The sequence below is a fragment of the Microchirus variegatus genome, assembly GCF_963457635.1.
Source record: "Microchirus variegatus genome assembly, chromosome: 23".
NCBI classification, from domain to species: domain Eukaryota; kingdom Metazoa; phylum Chordata; class Actinopteri; order Pleuronectiformes; family Soleidae; genus Microchirus; species Microchirus variegatus.
In genome coordinates this window covers 18,421,725-18,447,215 of record NC_139824.1, presented here as the reverse complement: position 1 = coordinate 18,447,215, position 25,491 = coordinate 18,421,725, and the positions used below count along the sequence as shown (strand labels likewise).

The 25,491-nt window shown below is 40.3% G+C and overlaps 3 protein-coding genes across 3 annotated transcripts in view; 2 read left to right on the top strand and 1 right to left on the bottom strand.

Annotated features, from left to right (window-relative positions):
* LOC310943974 (nucleosome-remodeling factor subunit BPTF-like) overlaps nt 1–4,723 on the top strand; it is a gene marked incomplete at its 3' end in the record, with an annotated part of 56,372 nt that extends 51,649 nt beyond the window's left edge. Inside the window, 2 exon segments of the mRNA XM_083909670.1 lie at nt 1,142–1,328; nt 4,687–4,723. Of these exon segments, the coding sequence (XP_083765796.1) occupies nt 1,142–1,328; nt 4,687–4,723 (224 nt within the window).
* Nucleotides 4,724–9,781: 5,058 nt separating this feature from the next.
* Nucleotides 9,782–15,822, bottom strand: LOC310943973 (UPF0450 protein C17orf58 homolog; the record flags this gene model as incomplete). The annotated part of the gene is made up of 5 exons (XM_083909669.1): nt 9,782–9,969; nt 10,944–11,135; nt 11,224–11,310; nt 13,711–14,361; nt 15,747–15,822. 5 exons carry the CDS (start codon nt 15,820–15,822, stop codon nt 9,782–9,784), a joined length of 1,194 nt encoding a protein of 397 aa, XP_083765795.1.
* A 3,245-nt stretch (nt 15,823–19,067) lies between these two features.
* Nucleotides 19,068–25,285, top strand: LOC310943972 (importin subunit alpha-1-like; the record flags this gene model as incomplete). Its single annotated transcript, XM_083909668.1, has 10 exons — nt 19,068–19,133; nt 19,230–19,361; nt 19,474–19,562; nt 20,749–21,017; nt 21,104–21,198; nt 22,427–22,690; nt 22,811–23,044; nt 24,017–24,199; nt 24,601–24,753; nt 25,189–25,285. 10 exons carry the CDS (start codon nt 19,068–19,070, stop codon nt 25,267–25,269), a joined length of 1,566 nt encoding a protein of 521 aa, XP_083765794.1. The 3' UTR covers nt 25,270–25,285.
* Between the last annotated feature and the right edge of the window lie 206 nt (nt 25,286–25,491).

The window sequence follows — 25,491 nt, the reverse complement described above, 5'->3', positions numbered from 1 at the left end:
CTGTTAGCAGAGAGACGCCATGTTTCTACCGGAGCCTGTAAGGACAAACGCGAGAGAACAAATCAAGCGTCTCTTTACTTGTAGCAGGAAGTCCCGCCTCCACTCTCTCCACTTCGTCTGCTACGGCCGCGGTAGCTCCGCCCTCTCCCTCGCCTCAAGAACCTCATCAGCTGACACGGAGAAAGACGACAAGGACGACATTTGACCGGCTGAGGACACCGTAGCGCTCAGGGAAGGGAGGGGGTGAGCAGAGCAGCATTTCTTTGTTGTAAATTTCAGCCTCTGCTCTAGATGGCACTATAAACTACTTACTTCACCTTTAATAAACACACCGCTCCAGTTCCGATGTAGGCTAACGCAAACGACGCTAAGGGAGCTAACGGAGCTAACTGGTAAACGGGTGCCAGGACTCCGGTGTCGCGGCGCGTAAACGCGACGTCACTTTGAGAGTGTTTAAACAGGAGAGAAATGTTAATTCCTGTCTGAGTAAACAATATAAAGTGTGTGCCTTAAAGCGTACATAATAATTGTAAAAAAATTAAGCTAACTGCTACTATTGCGGGTTATTTTTTAGAACATAGCCCCCCGCGATAGACCAAAGGTAAGAGAAGAAAGAAGATGCCGCGCGTGCGCTCAGACATGGCGGCGTTGTTGTGATGGCGTATCACAGCGCCACCTAGCCGCCCTTGGCGTGCACACCCAATCCAATTCGGCAACACTTTTGCGTCACCGCGCGCACACAGATTTCCTCCCGGTAAAAGGCTCGTCTAAACGCGGAATAAAAAGCAAAAAGACGCGACGGTGCTTTTGCGTCTTCTTTTTCACGTCTGACGCGCTAACAAACATTCCACGTTCGCAAAAGCTCGTCGTCGGGGTTTCTTCGGTTTGTGTCGTCGCTCGCTCGGGCGATAGAACGCTGCTCTCCTCAGGAATGTCACATCAGTCAGACGATGATTGAGGTTTTGAAACTGGCCGAGGTTCTGGATTCTTGCTGTCACACATGAAGTGATGAAGTGCGCTCACAGGGGAAAAAGAGCAGCCGCCGCAGAAGCTGCAATTACTCCCGAGTCGCACGCACCGATGTGTGGAGTCGAGACGATCTTTCCATTCCATTTGTGGCCTTTTCTCCCCTTTTCCTTAGACCTTTCCACCATGGAGGAGAGGCTACAGAAGCGCAAGTACGTGAAGCTGACGGAGTTCGTGGCGGACATGACCAAAATCTTCGACAACTGCCGCTACTACAACCCCAGCGACTCGCCCTTCTACCAGTGTGCCGAGGTTCTGGAGAACTTCTTTGTGCAGAAGCTGAAGAGCTTCAAAGCCAGCAGGTGAGATTCAGATCGATCATACACGGTTAACGGGATCACGTGAGAGGAAGTAGATGCAGCTGAGTCATAAAACACAGAAGGAGGTGTCAAATATCCGTGTTTTTCCACATTCCATCTTCTGAAAATCCGAAATGACTTCCTAAAAACCGGCCTCAGAGGAGGAGACTGTAGACGCAGGAGAAGTTGTTAGCGTCTCCAGCTGTGCTGCTCTGTAGCCCACTGACCTCTGACCTCTGACCTCCACTAAAGAGCAGTTAAACAAAAGTTCTCACAGAAAACAGTCGTCGTCAGACGCAGGCGGAGTTCATCGACTCCTTCCCTCTCATTTGATTTCCCCGGGTCGCCGTCGTCTCATGCGTCCTCTGATTTTCTCTTGTTCCAAAGAACGAGACGAATCCAAACAGACGTGTGAGTTTCAAAGTGACGACGGCGACGACGATGATGATGTTTTTCACGTTTGTTTCGAGTAATCTGAAGCTTTTTTCATGATTAAAACCGGATTTCTGATTGTTTTCGCTTCTTAAATGTGAACATTTTAACAAAGAAATCATTCAAACTGAATCATTTTGGTTTGTGGACAAAACAAAGACATTGGAGAACATCGTCATTTCCAGATTTGACAAACACTGATCAATGTTTTTTAACATTTTCGGACATTTTATGAACCAAACGATTCAAAATTGTGGTTAGTCGAGCTCTAGTTTGAGCTATTAAAGCCGTTAAGGCCTGGAATAAACGCCTATAAAACCTGAGCTTCAAGGCCGACTAAATGACTGATTCCTCAGCCTCTGCAGCAGATATAGGAACACAATTCAAAAAGTATTTGAGAGCTCACACCTGTGGTTTTCCTGTGGAATTGAGTTTATTTAGGTGTAAAATTAAAGTGAATAACTATTTTCAGTTAAAAAACGGTAAGAAAATAAAGTCATATCAACTTCATGAACAAGAACATCATGTAATGACTGTAACAGTCTGTTTCACATGTGACGGTGATAGAGTTTACGGCGCTGTGGCATCTGCAGGTAAATCCACCGTCAGCCCTGCTGCGCGGTTGTTAAACGCTAACTCTCCGTCTTGCGTCACTTTCAAAACCTTCAAACTCATCGTCGTCATCGCCGACCTCGTCGTCTTCAAACAGAATTACGTCTTAACCGTAAAATCCCCGTCGATTCGCTCAGCGACGATGTCATCGAAGCCCCCGAGGAACTCCTCAAAATCGCTGCCTTCAGAAATCTCTTAGAACACTTTTATGTTCATTTCACGTTGTTCACCAACGTTCAAACTCTGCACCTGCTTCAGCTTTCGCTGCGATAAGAAGCTGCGTTTCCTGTCGTTATGAACTGGACTCAGACTAGAGCTGCAACTAACGGTTATTTTAATAAGCGATTAATCGGTCGATTATTTTTTCGATTAATCGATGAATCGGATGAAAAAAGTAACCTTTGTAATTGCCACATCTTTATTCAAAGTGTTAAAACAACTGGTTATTGCTCCAACGTCTCTGAGCTATCAAAAAGTAATATTAAATGATTAAAAAAAATCAAAACTTACTGGAATAACACAAAAAAACATACAAGGTATGATATACATACATTTACAGAAGAGACACATTTTTTATAATATTAATTAATTAATTTATACTCACACAGGTTAAAGTACACATGTATTTTTTAACTAATTTAAGTATATTTAATATGTTGATTTTGACCCTGTCTGACGACATAATGTTCTACCTCACTTGAATCTCACCTGCTTACTACAGAAAATGTACACTTGAAACTAACTCATTACATTATCACATCATAGTGGTATGTAAACTCGTTTTTTAATAACTTACAGCTGTAAGTGCTTTAAAAATTGTTGTTGCAGCCCTAACTTTGATTCATTCGAGTGTTTTTCTGACTTCAAAACACAATAATTTGGTCTCGTAATTCGAAATTGTTGAGTTAAGTCTGTGAACTCACTTCCTGCCTTTGCCTTGTGTGATTAAACAGCTCTGGGTGGATTCACACGACAATTCTACACATGTGTATCGTGATTTGATCTGTTTTATTTATCATTATCATCATTATTATTATTATTATTATTAGTAGCATCCGTCTTTCTTTGCCATATAAACAACAGTGATGTGTTTCACCCGCATGTATTTACACCCTCCATTCTCCACATTTCTCTCCCTCTCTTCCAGATTGTGATGTCAGAGGCGTCGATGTGTCCTTCTCTCTTAAAACAAACAAACAAACAAACAAACAAAGCTGGCTGTTGCTGTTTTCTTTTCTCACTTGTTCAAAACAAAGCAGCGTTGTACAAAAATGTCCATACGTAAACACACTGTACGTGTGATTCTCTCGTTTTTTATTATAATTATTATTATTATTGTTATTGTTTTGTAAGCAAATGAAAACAAACAAAAAAAGGTTTATACTGTCTAAATAACGGCGGCCATGTTGGGAACACACACACACATTCAAGGGAAAATGTATTTTCTTAATGACTGATATTTTCTTTATATCGGAGGGAAATAAATAGGTTTGCTCTTCTGTTTGTTGAGATTTAGTTTAGGAAACAAAGCAAAACTATTTGAAGTACATTACAAATGTACTTCCTGAATGACATCTATAAAGAACCACTGGGTGCAGTACCATAAAATGTCTGCAGGTGGAGCCCCAGAGCAAAACGTGTGGCTGGAAAACGGGTTTTTGTACCAAATTGAGGAGCTCATGTTGAGTATAACATGTTTACAACCTGAGGAAGTGATTTCAACGAGGACCGGACAAAATGTCCCCACTTTGTAAAAATGTCCTCACTTTGTTGGTTAAAAACCCCTCACTGGTCCTCAGTTTACAGCAAGTACAAACACACACACACACACACACACATATGGCTTCTCTTTTAATTTGACTGTTTTTCGTCTCGGTCACGATTTGCTGCCACAGAACATTTTTACCTCAGAATTTTTTTTTAAAAAAACACAGAAATGATCTCGTCTTAGTTTTACCGAACTGTCCGTGCGTGTAATGTTATTTTATTCAGGATATATAACATCTGCATATTCACAATCGTCTTTGTGAAGGACTGCTCTGTGGAGGGAATAATGGTAGGAACTGTACAAAAATATAGACTTTAGTTTTCCTCTGTTGTTGTAAATATATAGAAACTCCCATCAAACACCAACATGGCTGCACACGTGTGCGTCTGACCCACTGGCATCTGTTGTTTTCCTTGTTTTTGTAATTTCCATTAGGGCAAATATTTTTTGTCATATTGTGTAAAGCTTTTAATAAAAAAAAAAAAAAAAAAAAAACGGAAATGAACAAACTTTTCCAACCGTTTGTTCCTCTCTTTGTCGTCTCTGTAGGTCTCATAACAACAAACTACAGTCAGCTGTCTCTTAGTAGCTCCGCCCCCTCCCTAACAAAACACACCACAGAAACAGAACAGAAAAACTGTCACAAAAGACCATTAAAGACCCGAGGTCCCGGTCCCAGAACCTGAACCTGAACCTGAACCTGAACCTGAACTCCAGCTGAACCTCAGGTCGTGATGGTGTCAAAGCGTCCGGACCCTGCTGCACCTCCACAGCATCAGTGGGAGAGAGTTCATCTTCTGCTGCAGCCCGAAGACGAACCTGAGATCTGTGTTCAAACCTGTAGCTGATTCCTGTCTCACGTCCTGTTTCCACTTTGTTTGTTTTGTTTTTAGCCCCAGAGACAAAAAAACCCAGAGTCTCATCTTCAACGTCATCATCACGTCACAACAGTGAGAGATTAGTTTAGTCCAGATTCTCCTGTTTTAACAGCTGTGGGAGGTTTTCAGGTCCAGTTCGTTCATTCATTCATTCATTCATTCGTTCAGTCTTGGACAAATGAAAATGACGCTGGTGTCTTCATGAATTCAAGGAACGTTTATCCATTTTTTAATCGCGTAACTGTTCAATGTTTGGCCCGACAGACGTCTAACTAGCGCTAAACGAGCGGCGTCTCGTGCCGAGTCAGTGGAATAATCCTCCCGTTGGTTTAAAGTACAAACAAACTCGCTGCATTTTGGTTGAAATGACATTTAACCAAATCAGTTCTGTGTTTTAGAGCCTTTTTAACAACACTTCTTCATCTCTGAGCAAACCAGTGCTGCAGGATGAGCTGCAGCGTTGCACCAATCATTCATTCATTCATTCGTTCGTTCTGTTTTTAAGCCACGCCTCTTCCTGTTCCCTCACCTGTGAAGCTCCTTTCCAAGGTCAAAGGTCAATCATTGTGACCTTACCTCTATTTCTTTGTCAAAATAAGCTCAATTGAATAAATAAATAATACACTGTTAAAAAAAAAGAAGAAAAGGTTGAGAAAACTCAACATTTAAAGGTAAATTACTGCAATTAATGTTTGAGTTTACAGCTCAACTAAACATCTGCAGTTTTTAAAACATTCCATCAACTAATATAACTTACTAACTTGTAAGAGAGTTGTGCCAACACTTTTTTAATTTAATTTTTAAATGATCTGAACAAAAGATTAGTTTGCCCAGGGGCTGTCAAACTCATTTTAGTTCAGGGCTCATTTGATCTCAAGTGGACCGGAACCAGTAAAATAATAGCATAAAAACCTATATATATAATATATATAATGACCTATAAACAACAAGATCACAGAATTTCTCTTTGTTTTACATTTAATGAATTATCTTTTTGTACAAAACTTATTATGAACAACCTGAAATTTCAACAGTATTATATTCTGCAAAGTTTAGCGTTGACGGACCGGGGCCGGATTGGACCCTCGGATGGGCCGGTTCTGGCCCCACGGGCCGTATGTTTTAACGGCCCAAACTGTTTGAAAAGAGAATCTTGACTCGAAGTAACACGTTTGTCTAACAAAATTATATCTTTTGTTTGACTGTAAACTCAAAACATTGATTGCAGTCTTTTTGCCTTGAGATGCTGAGTTTTCTCCACTTTTCAGTGCAGTCGACATGATTGACATCTCCTTATATGGGCGTGCACGGCCCTCAATCAACTCATTGAGTGCAGCCTGACCTTTTGACCTCTGAAAAGCAGCTCTGAGCTCCTTCAGGTTGGAGAAGACGTCGTTACGTGTTGAGGAAACGTCGTGTTACAGACGTCCACGTCACATTTTAATTGCGTAACACTAGCGCTAAACGAGCTGACGCTGGGTCAGTTAATGGTCAGTTAAGGTTTAACATACAATCAAAACTGGCCGCCTTTTGGTCGCAGTTGCGTCAAAACGAAGTTTGCGTCGTTTTGTTCGATGCAAAAACCAAATCACTTTTTAACAACACTTCTTCACCTCTGAGCAAACCGCTGCTGCAGGAGGAGCTGCAGCGTTGCACCGACGACCGTTCTTATCTTCATTCATTCTTTCGTTCTGTTTACATACATCCACACATCATCATCCTCCTCCTCCTCCCTCGTTATCTATCAGCCGCGTCTTCCAGTATATTTCACTTGACGTTGACAGGTCGGCTCAACCCACAGAAACCAGGCTTCAGTTATTGGACGACGGTCCTGACTGGAGTTATGTGGAGGTCTGAGGTGGTCTGTAGTGGTCTGTGTGCGGTCTGTGGCTGCAGCTCGGTCTGGGAGTGGACTGACTGCGATGGGGGACTGGGGCGTCTTTGTACTGTGGGGTTTGTAAAAAAAAAAAAAAAAAAACACTTTTATAGCTACATTTTTAGCATATTTGGGAACATTTTGTAAAGTTCAATTATGGTTTTTTTGTAAGCGAGGAGCAAACATCGGGCCGTCGTCTCTGATTATACGTTGGTTTATTTGCGTTTCGTCTCTTTCACACGGACGTTCCGTCACTTTGTAATCTAACGATGATTTCCTCGTCCGCTGTTTGTAACTTCTATTGTATATTATTATTATTATTATTATTATTATTATTATTGTTGTTCACGTCCAAATATGTAGAGATTAAAGATTTTTAGAGAAACTAGAAACTTTTATTTTTCACCTTTTTCAAAGCTGAACCACTTGTACATTTTAACGGTCTATTTTTCTCCTTCATTGACGTGAATGAACGCTACGTTTGGGTGAAATTGCCCTTTATAATAAAAAGTGCTGCATATTGTCAGCATAAAGGTTTTTGAGCGAGTGACGGCGGTGACTCATCGCTCCTGTCTTTTATTTATTCATATCAGTTCATGTCAAAACAACAAATCTGCAGTTGGAAAAATAAAAAAAGTAAATAATAATAACAACAATAATCTATGTTTTTAACAGATTGTGGCGACTGAAGAGAGTCTCTTTTGTACTTATAGGACATTTCATCCTAGATAAAGTAATGTTTTTGACAACACGTTTCACAAGAGTCGTCTTTTCTTTGTTCAGTTTATTTACGCTGCACTTAATACACGTGTACTTTAAATATACGGAGTATATATATATATATATATATATTCATGTTTATGGAGTAAAAACCTTAGATAACTTTGTAAATCATGAGTTTCAGAATCAGAAGACAACAAATTGAGATTAAACGAGATTAAAAAGCACCAGAGTCCTAAAGCAATCGATACGATTAAAAGGTTAAAAAAATTAAACTAATTAAATAAAAGAAGAAATGTAAAGAATAAAAATATAAATTAAATACATGTACTAAACAAACTATGCTAAGAATAAATGAAGTGAATGGATGAATAATAAGGAAATATTGCACATCAGCTGAATGCCCATGTTATTATATTGCACTTGTACATAACACTCTTCCTCTGATCACATGACTCAAAGGTCAAAGCTCTGAGGTTGACCTTCCTCCCTCCTCCTCCTCCTCCTCCTCCTCCTCCTCCTCCTCCTCCTCCCTCACTCAAACCACTAACTGCATCCAGAGGAGTTCATCATCACTGATTTCTTTCTCACCCTCGTCTTGTGGCTTGAGGGCGATCACACAGGAAACTGCTTCCTCCTCCTCCTCTTCCTCCTCCTCTTCCTCCTCCTCGATGAGGAATGTCCTCCTGCTGTGATGGTGGAGCAGTTCTCCTGTTTCCTGTCCTCATCTTTGCATCTGTTCCCTCCAGCGCTGATCATCTCAGATAGAGACGACAGAGAAGTCTGAGAACTGAACTGACTGAAGCTCATGGACGAGGAGAGAGAGAGAGAGAGAGAGACAGAGAGAGAGAGACAGACAGACAGACAGACAGACAGAGAGGGACAGACACAGACAGAGGGACACAGAGAGAGAGACACAGACAGACAGAGAGAGAGACAGAGAGACAAAGAGAGGGACAGACAGACAGAGAGAGACAGACAGAGGGACAGAGAGACAGAGAGAAGGACGGACAGACAGACAGACAGAGGGATAGACAGACAGAGAGAGGGACGGACAGACAGACAGAGGGACAGACAGACAGAGAGAGGGACGGACAGACAGACAGACAGAGGGATAGACAGACAGAGAGAGGGACGGACAGACAGACAGAGGGACAGACAGACAGAGAGAGGGACAGAGAGACAGAGAGAGGGACGGACAGACAGACAGACAGAGGGATAGACAGACAGAGGGACAGACAGACAGAGAGAAGGACGGACAGACAGACAGACAGACAGACAGAGAGAGGGACGGACAGACAGACAGACAGAGGGACAGACAGACAGACAGACAGACAGAGGGATAGACAGACACAGGGAGAGAGACAGTGAGACAGGCAGAAAAGTTCCTGTCTCACTCTCACAGTGTCTCCTACAGACGTCCCGATGAAGAACATTGTTTCAGTGAGAAGAAGACAAACGTCTCTCGTGGAGTCGTCGTAGAGAACAAAACGTCGTAGAGAACAAAACAAATGCACATTTTATTAGGTTTATTTTGTGTATTATTATAAAACAATATCATCATTCAGTGCAAATACTTCTCCTTTCATATGAAGCATGAGCTCAGGGATTTGTGATGAAATAAAGACTTCTTCTTCTTCTTCTTCTTCTTCTTCTGCCCAAATACTTTAAATATCTCATCATCTGAGCTCTGTGTGTTTGTGTGTGAGCAAGAAAATCCTCTCAAAGAGCCAAATGTGTCCAGGTGTTCAGAGGATCAGGTTCCTTCAGTCTGTACGCCAAACATTTCATCTCCTCCTCCTCCTCCTCCTCCTCCTCCTCCTCCTCCTCCTCCTCTTCCTCCTCCTCTTCCTCGGTCACTGTTACAATAATAGTGCATTTCCTGACCAATACCAAGCACAGGGACAGCACGTACAGGACTGGGCTGCACGTTATATAACAATATTATTCAGTGCAATACAACAGTTTTGAATTCGTAATAAGTGAGAAGATTAAATATTGTTCAGTCAAACACACAAAGAACAACAGAAATAATCAAACATATCTCAGTCTTTATCGTCCATATATATATGAAGGTGGACATGCGTCCTCTTCCCTGTACAACAACAGCAGCTCAAGTGCAGAGTCTCTTCCCGCGACAGCAGGGGGCGCAGTGGTCCCGGTGTTCGGTTCACCTGCACCGTGAGCGCGTGGCCTCCAGGGCTTTCTGGTGTCGTCGCTTGTTGAACCTCTTGACGTAGCTGTTGCTGCGCAGGAGGCCGTCGCCGGGCTTCAGTTTCCCCGCCAGCAGGTTGAGGAGGTCGGTGGGGAGGTGACGTCTGCGGTGGAAGATCTGCCCCATGATGATGTATCTGCTCCCTGAGGAACAAGCACATGTTTAACGCCTAGCATTTAGGGCGCTAGTTTACGGCTAGCTATCGAACGTCCGTCTTCTACTGCGTTCTGAGGCTCCTAATCAGACTTCCTGTTGAGTTGACGCCATGGTTACGGTCGACTTTTTTGTTCGTCTTGGTCGATAAAGTCTTCCCACCAAGTTTCGGGAAATTCGGTGAAAGTCAATTTTGGGTTAATTTAATTTTGCCCTGAGGTGCAAAACACAAAGTTTTTTGATTTGCGCTTGTGTTTTTTGATTTGCATTTGTGTTTTTTGTTTTGCATTTGTGTTTTTTGATTTGCATCTGTGTTTTTTGTTTTGTGTTTGCGTTTTTGATTTGCGGTTGTGATTTTTGATTTGAGGTTGTGTTTTTTGTTTTGCGTTTTTTGTTTTGCATTTTTTTTTTGCATTTGTGTTTTGTTTTACGTTTGTGTTTTTTGATTTGCGTTTTTTGTTTTGTGTTTTCATTTGCGTTTTTGATTTGCGGTTGTTTTTTTTGTTTTGCATTTTTTGTTTTTTGTTTTGCATTTTTGATTTGTGTTTTTTGTTTTACGTTTGTGTTTTTTGATTTGCATTCGTGTTTTTTGTTTTGTGTTTTCGTTTGCGTTTTTGATTTGTGGTTGTGTTTTTTGATTTGCGGTTGTGTTTTTTGTTTTGCGTTTTTTGTTTTACGTTTGTGTTTATTTGATTTGTGTTTTTTGTTATGCATCTGTGTTTTTTGATTTGTGTTTGTTTTGAGTTTGTGTTTTGAACCTCAAGGCCACCGTATCGTCCTTCCTCGTGCGATACGATAATCGATGCGTATATCGTGATATTATTGGTATCGTATTGATCAAACGATGATATTTTTCTTAGTATTCTTTACTCCTAACGTTTCTTCTACTTCTAACTCACAACAATGTATTGTTACACACCTCTTTGTTCAGGACTGAGACATTTTTTTGTCACGTGAAACTCACCGAGTTTGATGTCAGGACAGGGTTTGCTGCACTTGAACGTGTCCAGCACCAGGAGGCGCACTTTGAAGAAGAAGCTGTCGGGCGTCACGTAGAGACGACTCATCTTGTAGAAGCCGTCGCTGCTCACCATGAGCGTGACGAGCGAGACGCCTTTGCGCAACGCCTCGATGTCGTGGACGATCCCGTTGACGGCTGTTTGTGAGGACACGTGGTTACAATCTGGGCTTAAAGTCACAGCGTGGCCTAAAGAGGTAAATACAGACGATACAGATATACGTACCAAACTCACTGTAACAGTAATGCTCTCTCTCCTCCTTCTCCTTCCTGCACTCGCTCATGCAGAAGGCGTCGTGTGTCAGGTCGGACTCTGCGGACGGGAAGACAAGCGGAGGACGGTGGGTTTTTGACCACGGCGTGATTAGGAAAGACAGAGGCCGTCATTACAGGCGTCGCATTCCAGAGGCGCTGATTCTCTGTCGCTCTTGATTTGCATCAGTATCGTTATACACTGACGGCCACGTTCGAGGGAAGTGGTTGTAATTAGTGGCAAAGACGAGAAGCAGACGTCGCCGTCATTACAGCTGCGTCAACTCTATGAACTCTGGACGTCACTAAATGTAACGTTCAGGACACAAAAAGTGTCTCTCTTTAAACGCTCTATAAAACTCACTCACTGCAGCTTTATGCTCCACAGGAGAGTCGCAGAGCTGCTGCAGCCAATCACAGCGGACTTCACACAAACAACCATTCAGTGTCACTGTGACGCTCACTCACTCACTCACACCTAAGGTCTGTTCAGCAGAGTGGTGTCCAGTTAACCGGAGGAAACACACACACACACACGTGTGGAGAACATGCTAACTCCATCCAGAAAGTTAGCATTTTCCAACTTGTCGCCCGTGTGCCCCCCAACCCCCCAAAATTAATTCAAAATTTTGGAAAAAAAAAACATTTTTGATCGCCCTCAATTTTTTTTGATAGACCTCAAATTTAAAAAAAAAAATGTTTTGATTAACCGCAATTTACTTTTTTAAAAAAAAATTTAATTGCCCTCAGAAAAATGCTTTTTGATCGACCTCAAATTAGAAAAAAAAAAAAGTTTAAACATTTTCGTCGCCCTCAAAAAATTTTTTTTTTTTGATCGGCCTCAATTTTTTTTTGATCGACCTCGAATTTGAAAAAAAAAAATGTTTAGACATTTGTCGCCCTCAAAAAATTTTTTTTTTTTGATCGGCCTCAATTTTTTTTTGATCGACCTCGAATTAGAAAAAAAAAAATGTTTAAACATTTTCGTCGCCCTTAAAAAAAAAATTTTTTTTTGATCGGCCTCAATTTTTTTTTGATCGACCTCAATTTTTTTTTGATCGACCTCAATTTTATTTTGATCGACCTCGAATTTGAAAAAAAAAACACTTTTTCAAATTTTGATCGCCCTCAAATTTTTATTTTTTATTTTTTTGATTATCCGCAATTTACTTTTTTTTATGTTTTTGATTGCCCTCAAAAAAATTTTTTTTGATCGACCTCAACTTTGAAAAAAAAAAATGTTTGAACATTTGTCGCCCTCAAAAATTTTTTTTTTTTTGATCGGCCTCAATTTCTTTTTTGATCGACCTGACCCGAATTTGAAAAAAAAAAACACTTTAAAATTTGGATCGCTGTCAAATTTTATTTTATTTTTTTTGATCGACCTCAATTTTTTTAAGATTTTTTTTTGACCGCCTTCAAAAAAATTCGTTTTGAGACCTCAAATTAAAAAAACAAAACTTTTTTTTAAATTTTGATCGCCCTCAAATTTTATTTTATTATATTTTTTATATTATATTATATTTTTTTCTTTAAAATTTACTGAGCCAGGTCAGTTTAACCCCAACAACTTAATTATATTTTCCTGTATAATAATTAAATTAAATGAAATAATATCACAAAGATGCTAAGATAATTAAACACATTTAAAGTTAAAGTGTAGTGAACACAGTCGGCCATTTCCACCACTAACAAGTGTGGAGTCATGGAAATAAAAGTCTGGTTATTTCATTTTCATTTCTTATTTGCAAATAAATAATAAATAAATAAAATAAAATGACAAAACTAAAGAAAACAAAACTAGTAGACATGATATTTTCTTTCTAACGTTCTGTTATACTCTCATTTATCAGATGATATCTTTCCTCTGGTTTGTGTTTAGCTCATTTGTCAGAGCAGAGATTATTCTAATGAGTAATAAACAGTTGTGATACTGAACATCAAAGCTGGATTCAAACTTCTATCAGTTCACTAAAAGTGAAATATGTTGTCATATCAACAGGGAGTGGAAAAGATAAAAGAGCTAACGCTAAAGCTAGTGTTAAAGGTCCAGTGTGTGACATTTATGAACAGTCATTAAACATGTCCTGTTCTATCACTGCTATAAAACAGGAAGGATTTTGTTTTTCTGACCTTAGAATAAGCCTTGTATTTGTACTTTAGTGCAGGGTTTCTCACTCCTGATCCTGGGGAGCCGTTGTCCTCCATGTTTTCCATGTTTCCCTGCTCAAACACACCTGGTAACGAGCCAGTTATATTTGAATCAGGTGTGCGTTTGAGCAGGGAAAAACATCTAAAACATGGAGAACAATGGCTCCTCAGGACCTCAGGAGTGAGAAACCCTGCTTCAGGTGAAGGCCTTTGCCGCCATTTTGTGCCACCATGTCATTACAGTGAATTCTTTGACCCTGGACCTTTAACCCATGCGGTCAGCAGACACAGAAAACCCTCCCTCCTCTACCTCGCCTCATGACGTCGAAGGTGTAGACGAGACTGGACGAGCGTCGGTTGAAGGCGAGCGGCGGGCGGCTGCTGTTCCGGGCCGCTGCACTGATACCTGACTGGTAGAGGCTGGACTTCCCGGGCCGGTTCTCCTCCGGGTCCAGCCGTCGGTTGGGGTGGTCTCTCCGTGGAGGAGGAGGAGGAGGAGGAGCAGGTTGGTGGGGCGGGGCCTGAGGCTGTGTGTGGGCGGGGCCTCGGGGTCTGGAGTTGGGGTGTCCGTCCGGGTGGCTCTGCTGTGGTGGGCTGACGTTAGCCTGGGTGTCCTGGCTGCTTCTGTGCACTGTGCGGTTGGAGGACGAGGCCGAGGCCGCGGAGGCCGTCAGGGGGGTTTTGGGAAGCAGGGCAGCAGAGCTTTTGTCGGCGTTGTGCTCCAGCAGGCGCTCGCTCTTGGGGCCCTTCTTGGGGCTCTTGTTGTGGGGGGCGTGGTGGCTGTGCTTGGGCCACACGGCCGGAGGTAGAGGGTGCAGGGCCAGTTTGGACTCGCTGGCTTTGCTGCTCTTCTCCAGAGGTTCGTTGATGGGCAGCGACGGCTCTTTGAGCAGCAGCCTGCTGTGGTTCAGAGTCGGGTCCACAAAGCTGCTCTGACTCTTCTCCATCAGGGTCAACAGCTCTGGGTTTAGAACACAACAGAAAGTATGAGGATCAGTGATAATATATAAAATATACAGTATTAAATAGGGTTAGTATACTATAGTATACTACTTGGGTTAGTAGTATATATATATATGTAAAATATACAATATTAACTAGGGTTAGTATACTACATATATACATATATATATATACATGTATATATATATATACATATAGTATACTATAGTATACTACTAGGATTAGTGGTATATATATATGTAAAATATACAATATTAAATGGGGTTAGTATACTATATAAATACATATATATATACATATAGTATACTATAGTATACCACTAGGGTTAGTATTATATATATATATGTAAAATATACAATATTAAATAGGGTTAGTATACTATATATATACATATATACATGTATATATGTAGTATACTATAGTATACTACTAGGGTTAGTAATATATATATGTAAAATATGCAATATTAAATGGGGTTAGTATACTATATAAATATATATATATATATATATATATACATATAGTATACTATAATATACTACTAGGGTTAGTAGTATATATATGTAAAATATACAATATTAAATAGGGTTAGTATACTATATATATACATATATATATGTAGTATACTATAGTATACTACTAGGGTTAGTAGTGTATATATATATTATATATATAATATATATTATATATACGTATATATGTATAACTCTAACCCTATGTGTGTATATATATATAGTATACTACTATACTATACTAACCCTATAATAATAAAATATGATCAATACAACAAAGAGTCATTTAATTTACATAATCACTGTCAATCCTTATGACAAACCCTCTTTAGTAAACTTTAGTTTAGTTTAGTTTATTTCGAACATGTGAAGAATAACGACGACAACAAAAAGAAATAATGAAAATAAAAGAAAATAGAGAGAAAAACGAATAATAACTAAATAATAAGAATAACTTCTTACTAAAATAAAGCAACAAAATACAGTTTGACATGGCATAGAATAAACTTATATAATACTAACCCCCTTCTCATTCTCAAACTTTATCACATATCATTTTGCTTATTTGACCATACACATTTTTAAAATTATTATTCTTATATTTTTATGTTATTTGAATCATAATAAGTGAAATTAACATCTAAGACATTAGTTGTTGTTTATTTTAACTCAAATAGACGTTTTAAAAACCTCTCACTGATAAAACGACCTCATTTAAGTCAATCCTTAGCTGCAGATCCTGTGTTTAAAAAACAACAATAATCTACAACAGGGGAGAATTCTATCACTTATTGTTATCTGTTCTCTGTGTTTTGTGTCGGTTATTAAAAATATGATTAAAAAGTGTGTAAAGCATGAAGTTTCCACTCACCGTTAACAGCGTTCTCTTCGCCGTGGTAAAGAGGAAACAACCCCAGAAACAAGAGATTGAAAATAATCCCTGCCATCCTCGGATGATGTTCACTGTGGACACACAACACTCTGAAGTTCTGCTGCAGAACTGAGGTTCCTGCCTCTTTTATACGACCCAAGGAGGAGGTGTTTGGGACGTCCCACACACAACACATGACACTCACTTCATTCATAAATGGTGTGTTGTCAGCAGAAACATGGTCCTGCTTCTTCAAAGTCACATTTTCTCAGTTGGATGTTTGTTTTAAAAAAGGTTTAGCTCCACGTACGATATGTGCTGTTCATAATCTTCAGAATGTACGGATTACAGGAACCTATTTTCTCTTAATTTGACATTTTAGGAGCCAATATAAACAGACATTGTACATTGGTGAAGGTCTTCACTGCCCTCTGCTGGACCAGGATCTGAGGATTCTCAGTGAATAATCCTCTCAAATTAAAGTTACCAAAATGAAAAGAACCCACTTAAACTTGAGATTAAACCTAAAGTAAATAGAGTGGGTTTGTTTTCTAGTTGTCACGGTTACAGAAGAACAGTCAGTAAAGAGGAGATATTTAACAATGGAACAAAGACAAGGTGAAGTGAGATTATCATTATTTAATTTGTTTTATTTCTCTTTTATAATGACTTATGAGACTCTACTGACTGCAATGACAGGTAGACGGCGGTAGGTGGCGCCACATGACGCCAAAACATGATTTCAAAACATAAACATGATTTGCAGTCTGCAAAATATATTTTTTTAACGCAAATATTTTGTCTGTACTGTTGTTGTTGGTGAGTTCAGTTTGTTATATGAACATTATTCCTGAGTCTCTGTGACATATTAGGAGGATTTTATGATTTATTACATAATACACCTTTAATGTATTAAATTTCATCGTTTCAGGTCTGTAGTTTAAACCTGTCTCCTTTTGTAAAGTGTTAAATTACGTAAATGTGACTCTTGACGCTCTGTAAAGCATCTTTTGTTTACATTCGACTTGCAAAAATGTTTAACTAAACACGACCCAGATGGGACTCGAACCCACAATCCCCAGCTCCGGAGGCTGATGCCTTATCCATTAGGCCACTGGGTCATCGCGCCACGTAGAAAGCATAAAGCGATTTTTAAGCAAGCAAGAAATCTCGGGAGACACGTAAAGAAGGATAAAAATAGATAATATTATAATATATTTAATCATAAATGAGTCCATTATCAAACACTGTGAGTGTTTATCTCGCTGGTTTTGTATTTTCATGTGTTTTTTTTTTCTCCCCCGTCTCTTCTTACCACGAATAACGGGGCGGGGCTTTGAGCAAACGGACCAATCAGACGCCAGAAAGAAATAGGGCGGCAGATATGTGACGTCATGTATATTGAAGGAGAGAACATCTACAAGGTAAGCACACACACACACACACACAGAGTTCGTACTTTTGTCTTTTTTATCTATAAACTAAGTCTATTACTAATGTTATCGTTTATTATTGTCGTTGTCTGTGATATGAATGTGTGTGTGTGAGAGTTTTGGTGTCGGTTTACCTGACAGGCTGTGTGTGTGTGTGTGTGTAAGCTAGCAGCTGAGTACGTGATGTACTAACTGGAATAGATAACCGGTTCTTCTCTAGCTGGTTACCTGGTTACCTGGTTACCTGTTACCTGCCCTGAACTCACTGCCTTCACAGCCGTAACTGACTGTAATGTTCAAACCCCATTTCAACCGCTGCGTCGAACACGAGTGAGAAAATTAGTTCACATTCCGGTCATTTACGGTAAACCGGGGGAAAAATAAATAAATAATCCATGTCGGAAGTTCGGAAGTTCCGAGGTCCATTGTTGCAGGGCCGGCCCGAGCCTCCATGGGGCCCTGAGCAAAATTAGATTTTGGGGCCCTCTGTTACTGCCAATAATAATGATTATTGATCATTCACACACTATAATAAAGCTATTGTACTCATTCTACTCTGTTAGGAATACAAATACACTTGTAAAACTAAACGTGAGAGACACCCGATTTGTAAACTTACAGAAAAATCTTTCAATTAATATTTGGCAAAATCAGCAACTCCCCCTACTACTTCTACTACTGGCGACGCAGAGAATCAATACATAAAACCACAGTTTATAAATAAAATGTTAAGATATTAAGGTCTGAAAATCTAAAAATGTGCACAGTCTTTGGGGCGGTATTCAAAATACACTCCTGTAATACAAAGATTTGACTTTTATATGTAAAAAAAACACAGCATTAAATAAAATAAACAAATACATATCAAACAAATACTTAAATAATAATGTAAATCAACAGAGGCGCCGGGAACAAGGTCATAAAAAATGGTTTATAAATCAAATATAAAGTTAAATAATCACATCTGACAACTGTGTAAAAACGGTGAAAAAAGCTATGGTAAAAACGGGGAGAAAAATTCTAAATAAACTACAGCGATCCAAACCGGAAGAAGAGGGAGTTTACAATGTTAAGAGATGCATCCATGTTCAATACATTCATTCACTCTATACACTTATATAAGTATATACTCCATGTTGTGAATAATCAGAGAAATCCTGCACTTTTAACTGTTTGTTTTCTTCAGTTGGACAGATATATCGTGATGTATCGCTGTATATCGTCTCGATTATCACAGAATCGTTGTATTGTGATATTATTGGCATCATGAACCATGTATCGCCTGAAACAACGTTCTTCTTCTATGGGGTGTAATGTCCTCTCGTATCCTTAATGCTGCAACACTGCCATCTTCTGGAGTTAGAAAACACCGACACTACCCCCCGTCATATTTTTACCTCTTCTCTTCTTCAGTCTCGTCCTCTTCTCTCCTCAGTCCAGTGTTGTTTTCGTTTAGTTTTTTCACTTTTTTTCATGACGATAACGAGATAAACACGACTCTTTTATGACGAAAACATAAAACATGACGAGACTTATGTGAGTTTTTTTGTTGACGAGACGAGAATGGACGAAAATGTTAGTGGGTGTGGTCTGTCAGACGTTTAAGATGCATGACATTTCTGCTTATCGTGCCTGTCAATCAAAACCTAAAAAGTATCTGCTGCTGCATTCTTTTTGAGTTTTCGTCGACTAAAACTGGACTAAAACTATCACATGTAGAAGTGCCTAAAATGTGACTAAAACTTATAAGCATTTTAGTCCAAAGAACTAAGACTAAATCTAAGATGGCTGTCAAAAACAACACTGCCTCAGTCTCTACCTCGTGTACTCATTGATAAAAGACCGTCTCTCCACAGGGATTCCATGTTTGTCGTGGTCGACCGTCACGATGTCGTACGACAGCGACGTTGGATCTCGACTCGTCCAGTTCAAAAACAAAGGGAAGGATGCGAATGTAAGCACTGTGACACAGTTACCGTTAGCAGACACACATGACTACAACGACTATCCACACAACCGTCCACTGTTTTTTTTCTGTCGATGTTTTCAGGAGCTCAGGCGCAGGAGAGCGGAAGCCAAGGTGGAGCTCCGGAAAGCGAAGAAAGACGAGCAGATCCTGAAGAAAAGGAACGTTGACGGCGTCTTAGATGAGCCGTCTGCACCTGAAGATCCAAATGCACAGGTTGTTAGCGACTGCTAACACTTTTCAGTCTGCTCTGCTCATGACAATACAGGCTCAATATATGAAACGATCTCATTTTTATTTTAATGTATGAAATATTCTGTTTGTGCAGCCACCTCAGAGCTGGTCTGTGGAGCAGATCGTAGAATGTATAAACGGCGAGAACCTACAGCTCCAGCTGCAGGCCACGCAGGCAGCCAGGTAAGATCATTAGCACCGTATCTGTGTTGAGATCACCACTAAAATAGACTTCTAGTTCTTCTGTGGGTCATAACCCTTCAGACTCTGTCCTTTTACTTTTGGAGTCGCACTGTTTACAAACACACAAATGTGTATAGGAGTCAGTTAAATTTGGTTTGTGAACTGTTAGGGCCTTAAGCCCTTTGATTAAATATTCTTTCACGGAAAGGAACGTGGCTTTGCCGAACCTTTATGTTATTTCATTAAATAAATGCTACCATGGACACTTTGATGATATCTTTGACGACTATGATAGATAGAGCGATTGTGCTGGAAAATATGGAGAAGTGTTTGGTGTAAAAAAGGTGTTGGGTCACGCTATATTACGTTAGGTCAGGGGTCTGCAACCTGCGGCTCTAGAGCCTCGTGTGGCTCTTCAGCCACTCTGCAGTGGCTCCTTGTAGCTTTAGAGATCAAGATAAATTAAAGTGTTTTAAAATGTTGTGCATCACATCCAACGTCGACGTAAAAAGCACATAAAAGTACACATTTGGATGTCCCGTCCATCTTTGGATCCACATACCTTTTTCTCAAGCATGAACGACATACAATCCAAATATTTGGGTTCATTTTAATTTCGTTAATTTCCCACAAACAATGAAACAACGGAAGAACTAGGTCTACGTCGATGTGTTTTCATTTTGCTCCACTTTATAAGAGGTTGGGTATAAACTGAACCTTTTGTAGTTCTTAAATTTCATAAATGAAACAAACTATTGCTCTTTTACGTAGTATATCTGTACAAAAACCTTTATGCACGTTATTATCTACATTTTGTGGGGGTTTTTTTGCGGCTTCAAATTAATTTTATTTGGGTGGAGAGGTGACAAAAATGGCTCCTTTCATCCATAAGGTTGCAGACGCCTGCGTTAGGTCAATAGATGTGTTGTTGATCTGAAAGAAGCTTGGATATATGTGGATGGAAATGGAACTTGCATGTACGGCAAAGTAGAAATGTGCAAACCCTTCACGTGACTCTTTCTTACCATGAAAGAACCACTTTCTCTGGCCTTAGAATTAAGTGTGTTTTTGCCACTACACTTTGCCAAAGAGGCTGTGTTACCTGTTACTTAAATAACCTTTAACCTGCTATAACTCCTAACCGTCCCTCGATTAAAATCTCAATCGTCTTTTTTGTGTGATTCAGAAAACTTCTCTCCAGAGAAAAACACCCCCCTGTCAGGACCCTGATCGATGCGGGCATCGTCGCGAGGTTTGTTGACTTCCTGGCGTGGTCCGAATGTCCTCCCATCCAGTTTGAGGCAGCGTGGGCCCTGACCAACATCGCCTCGGGAACCTCGTACGAGACCGCCGCCGTCGTGGAAGCGGGAGCCGTCCCGGCCTTCATCAACCTGATGTCGTCACCCAACCTGTACATAAGCGAACAGGCCGTTTGGGCCCTGGGGAACATTGCAGGCATGTAGGCTCTCTTGGTGTTTCATGTTTTCCTGTGATTGCTCCGGTGATGTGAGAGATGACTGAATGTGTCCTCCTAAACTCAGGCGATGGATCCAACTTCAGAGACCTTGTGCTCAAACATGGTGGACTCCACGGGATCCTGGCCATTATGGCAACGCCTGACCTGTCTCTGTTTCCTGTAAGTGTTTCATTGTTTCATTAACATGACTCTACTCTCTGTGGAGATTCTCATTTACTCAGGTGATTGAGATGCACTATTATATATACATATATCAGGGTATCTGCATTTAAGGCCTTAAAATGTCTAAAATTCTCCGAAAATCTCATAAAAGGTCTTAAATACAATTTTGAAAGGTCTTAAAATCTATTAACGTGACTTTTATTCAAAACATGCATAAACTTCAGTCTCGCTTTCGATTTTTGAGGATGCGATAACAGTGCGTTACAGCTTAGCATTAGAAAACTCAACGAAAGCCCACAGCTAAGCCGAATTGCTTGCATAAGATGGGTAAATGCAAATTCAACGATTTGTGGCTCCAATTTTCCTTCATGTCTTTTGTACTTTTTTGGCAGTATGGACGTGAAATGGGCCTTAAATTGTATTCATTATGGTCTTTAAAAAAGTCTTAAAAAGTCTAAAATTTGACTTGCTGAAACCTGCAGAGACCCTGATATATATATATGTATAAATATATGATATGAACCTTAATTTAGCAGCATTAATACATTAAGGACATTTTAATCATGATTGACTGTTACTTGTGATGCCAACTTGATCACTGCAACAAGAGCAATCCAGTTTCTTTGCATACTTTCTTTGCATGTGTTTTGTTGAGTGATAAGCATTGTTTCATTTGGACAATTGCTATATTATTGAGATATTAGTCCCTGTTGAAATATGTGTGAACATATGCTAATAAGCCTTTTTACACAGAGAGCAGAATCTTACTTATTGATGTTAGAAAGTGTTTTGGAGTCAAGAATTTGAGTTTATGGATTGTTAAAATTCTATGTTAGAGAGGACTTGTCAGCCTTGTTGGTATCATTGGTAAACTGTATGTTACTCTAACAATTAGAGCTGCAACTAACGATTATTTTCTCTATTAATCGATGAATCGTTTGGTCCAGAAAATGTCAGAAAATGGTAAAAACCGTTGATCAGTGTTTGTCAAACCTGGAAATGACGATGTTCTCGAACGTCTTGTTTTGTCCACAAACCAAAATTATTCAATTTTAATGATTTCTTTGTTTACGTGAGGCAAAGAAACCAAGAAAATATTCACATTTAAGAAGCTGAAACAATCAGAAATCTTGTTTCAATCATGAAAAAAAGCTTCAAACCGATTATCGATTATCAAAATAGTTTTTGATTAATTAATTTGACTCTTAACCCTTACCCACACCAGCTTAACTTCCTGCGTAATATCACCTGGACGATGTCCAACCTGTGTCGGAACAAGGAGCCAGCCCCGCCTCTGACAGCGGTGCAGCAGGTGCTCCCCGCCCTGTTGCGGCTCCTGCACCACCACGACACCGAGATCCTGGCCGACACCTGTTGGGCTCTGTCCTACCTGACTGACGTCTCCAATGAAAGAATAGAGGTGGTGTTGAAGGCGGGCCTGGTGCCTCGCCTCATACAGCTCCTCGCCTGTGACGAGCTCTCCATTTTGGTATGTTCAGTTTGTCTAATGTTTAATGTCGTTTAGTGCGTTTAGTTTATTTTCAGGCATTAACAGACAAGATGAGAGTTTGAACAAAGAGTCGTTAAATGTCAAATATCGCCTTCCCAGACTCCAGCCCTGAAGGCAACTGGCAACATAGTGACTGGGACGGATGAGCAGACGCAGCATGTTCTGAATGCAGGCGCCCTGGCCATGTTCCCCGACCTGCTGCGTCACCGTACGACCAACATCCAGAAAGAAGCAGCCTGGGCAGTGTCCAACATCACGGCGTGCAAGAGCTCCCAGATCCAGGAGGTGATTAACGCAGGACTGATTCCCATCCTGGTGGAGCTCCTCAACAAGGTTAGTAACTCAGTAACGTGCTGATCAGTGTATGTGTGGTTGTCATTCCCTTCTTTGAAAGCATCTTGGCTTCAACTCGTGCATAACGAAAATCTATGGTGTATTGTCAATCGAGTTCCTGAGTGTATTCTAGTCGCTGTATAATAGTTTTTGTTTCATTTTCGTAGTGTTTCAAAAAGTCATGTAAAATAACATGACCGCGGGCCGCGGTTGCATAGCCACTGTTAGCAGAGAGACGCCATGTTTCTACCGGAGCCTGTAAGGACAAACGCGAGAGAACAAATCAAGCGTCTCTTTACTTGTAGCAGGAAGTCCCGCCTCCTCTCTCTCCGCTTCGTCTGCTACGGCCGCGGTAGCTCCGCCCTCTCCCTCACCTCACGGACCTCATCTGCTGACACGGAGAAAGACGACGAGGACGACATTTGACCAACTGAGGACACCGTAGCGCTCAGGGAAGGGAGGGGGTGAGCAGAGGAGCAGTTCTTTGTTGTAAATTTCAGCCTCTCCTCTAGATGGCACTATAAACTACTTACTTCACCTTTAAATTCTCCTAAAATCTCATAGAAGGTCTCAAATACAATTTTGAAAGGTCTTAAAAATCTATTAACGTTAAAAAGTATTTTCTCGCTTTGAAATGTTTCTGTTTTTGAGGATGTGATAACATAACTACAACACGGAACTAAAGTAGGTCACCTGTGCTGCCCGGTGACAATTTATCGAGCACCACTAGCTAGTGTGCTGTGCACGCGCCGCGGTGTGTTACAGCTTAGCATGGAAGCGGAGAAAACTTAATGAAAGTCCACAGCTAAGCTGAATTGCAAGTTCAATGATTTGTGGCTCCAATTTTCCTTCATGTACTTTTTTGCAAGTATGGATTTAAAATGGGTCTTAAATTGTATTCTTTGTGGTCTAAATAAAAAGCCTTAAATGTGACTTGTTGAAACCTGCAGAGACCCTGTCTTTTGTGTTTAGGGGGACTTCAAGACTCAGAGGGAGGCAGCGTGGGCTCTTGCCAATTACGTCAGCGGTGGAACGGTTGAGCAAGTGTCCTACCTCATCAGCTGCAGCGTGCTGGAGCCTCTGCTCAACCTGCTGAACGCCAAAGACAGCAAGGTCGTCTTGGTCATCCTGGACACGATCCACAGTATATTACAAGTAAGCACACTTTATAATGCATGTAAAATAGAAGTAGAAGAAGATAATCGATGTATCTCTTGTTGTGTGGAGGTAACTAGAGCTGAAACGATTAATCTTTTTTCATGATTAAAACCAGATTTCTGATTGTTTTAGCTTCTTAAATGTGAATATTTTCTTTGTATCTTTGCTCCACATAAACAAAGGAATCATTAAAACTGAATCATTTTGGTTTGTGGACAAAATAAGGCATTCAAGAACATTTCCAGCTTTGACAAACACTGATAAATGTTTTTTAACATTTTATGACATTTTACGGACCAAACGATTCATCGATTAATCGAGAAAATAATCGACAGATTACGAAAATAATCATTAGTTGCAGCTCTAGAGGTAACTCTGTTTTCCCCCTGTCCACACAGATGGCACAAAAAGGTGATGGTGATGCTGAGAAACTGTGCCTTATAATTGAAGAGTTTGGCGGTTTGGAAAAGATCGAATCGCTGCAGTCCCATGAGAACGAAGCGGTCTACAGGTCCTCTTTCAACATTATCCACAGGTTCTTCTCTGAAGAGGTGAGTGTTGTTGATAACAGGTGCTCCAGACTTGTTGATAGATCCGAACCTTGTAAAACGATAGAGAAGATGACGACAGAGATCAGCGCCACCACTCTCGGTTACAGGGATAGAGATTACATCATAAATGCAGCTTAAGTATTAACTTCTCCATAGGCGCTGCTTTCACTTTGTTATTCACAGAGCTACCAGAATGTATTTTCCACAGGAAACCGATGACCCAGTTTATTCTGTATCTTTTTTTCACGCATGGCTGCTTATTATGACATAACACCTGCTCTCAGGAAAAACACCTGTGTCTTAATACTGCTGCGTCTTTATGACCGTGACCAAACGGTTTCTGTCTTTGAGGGAACTGAACGTTGTCTCTTACAGTCCATGATGTATCTTCATCCATGTCCCATGAAACAAGACTTTATAATTCCTGTCTTTCAGAAAGAAAACGAGTCTCCTAAGGCTACAGAAGAATGCTCTTCCTTCCAGATCCCCGATAAACAAATGTCTTTCAACTTTTAATGTGCCCAGTTGGCTGTTTGTAATATAATTTCTTTTTTATTTTGTTTTTATGTGTATCTTATGGAGACATTTTGTCCTTGTCTCTAACAGACAAAGCTGGATAAAAAATATTTGTTATAATAAATATCTATAAATGCATATTTATTTGTTTTCATGTTTTCTCGATGTGTCTGATTTTAGTTGGTCATAAATGTTGAAGTTTGGGGGGAAAAATGTGATTCT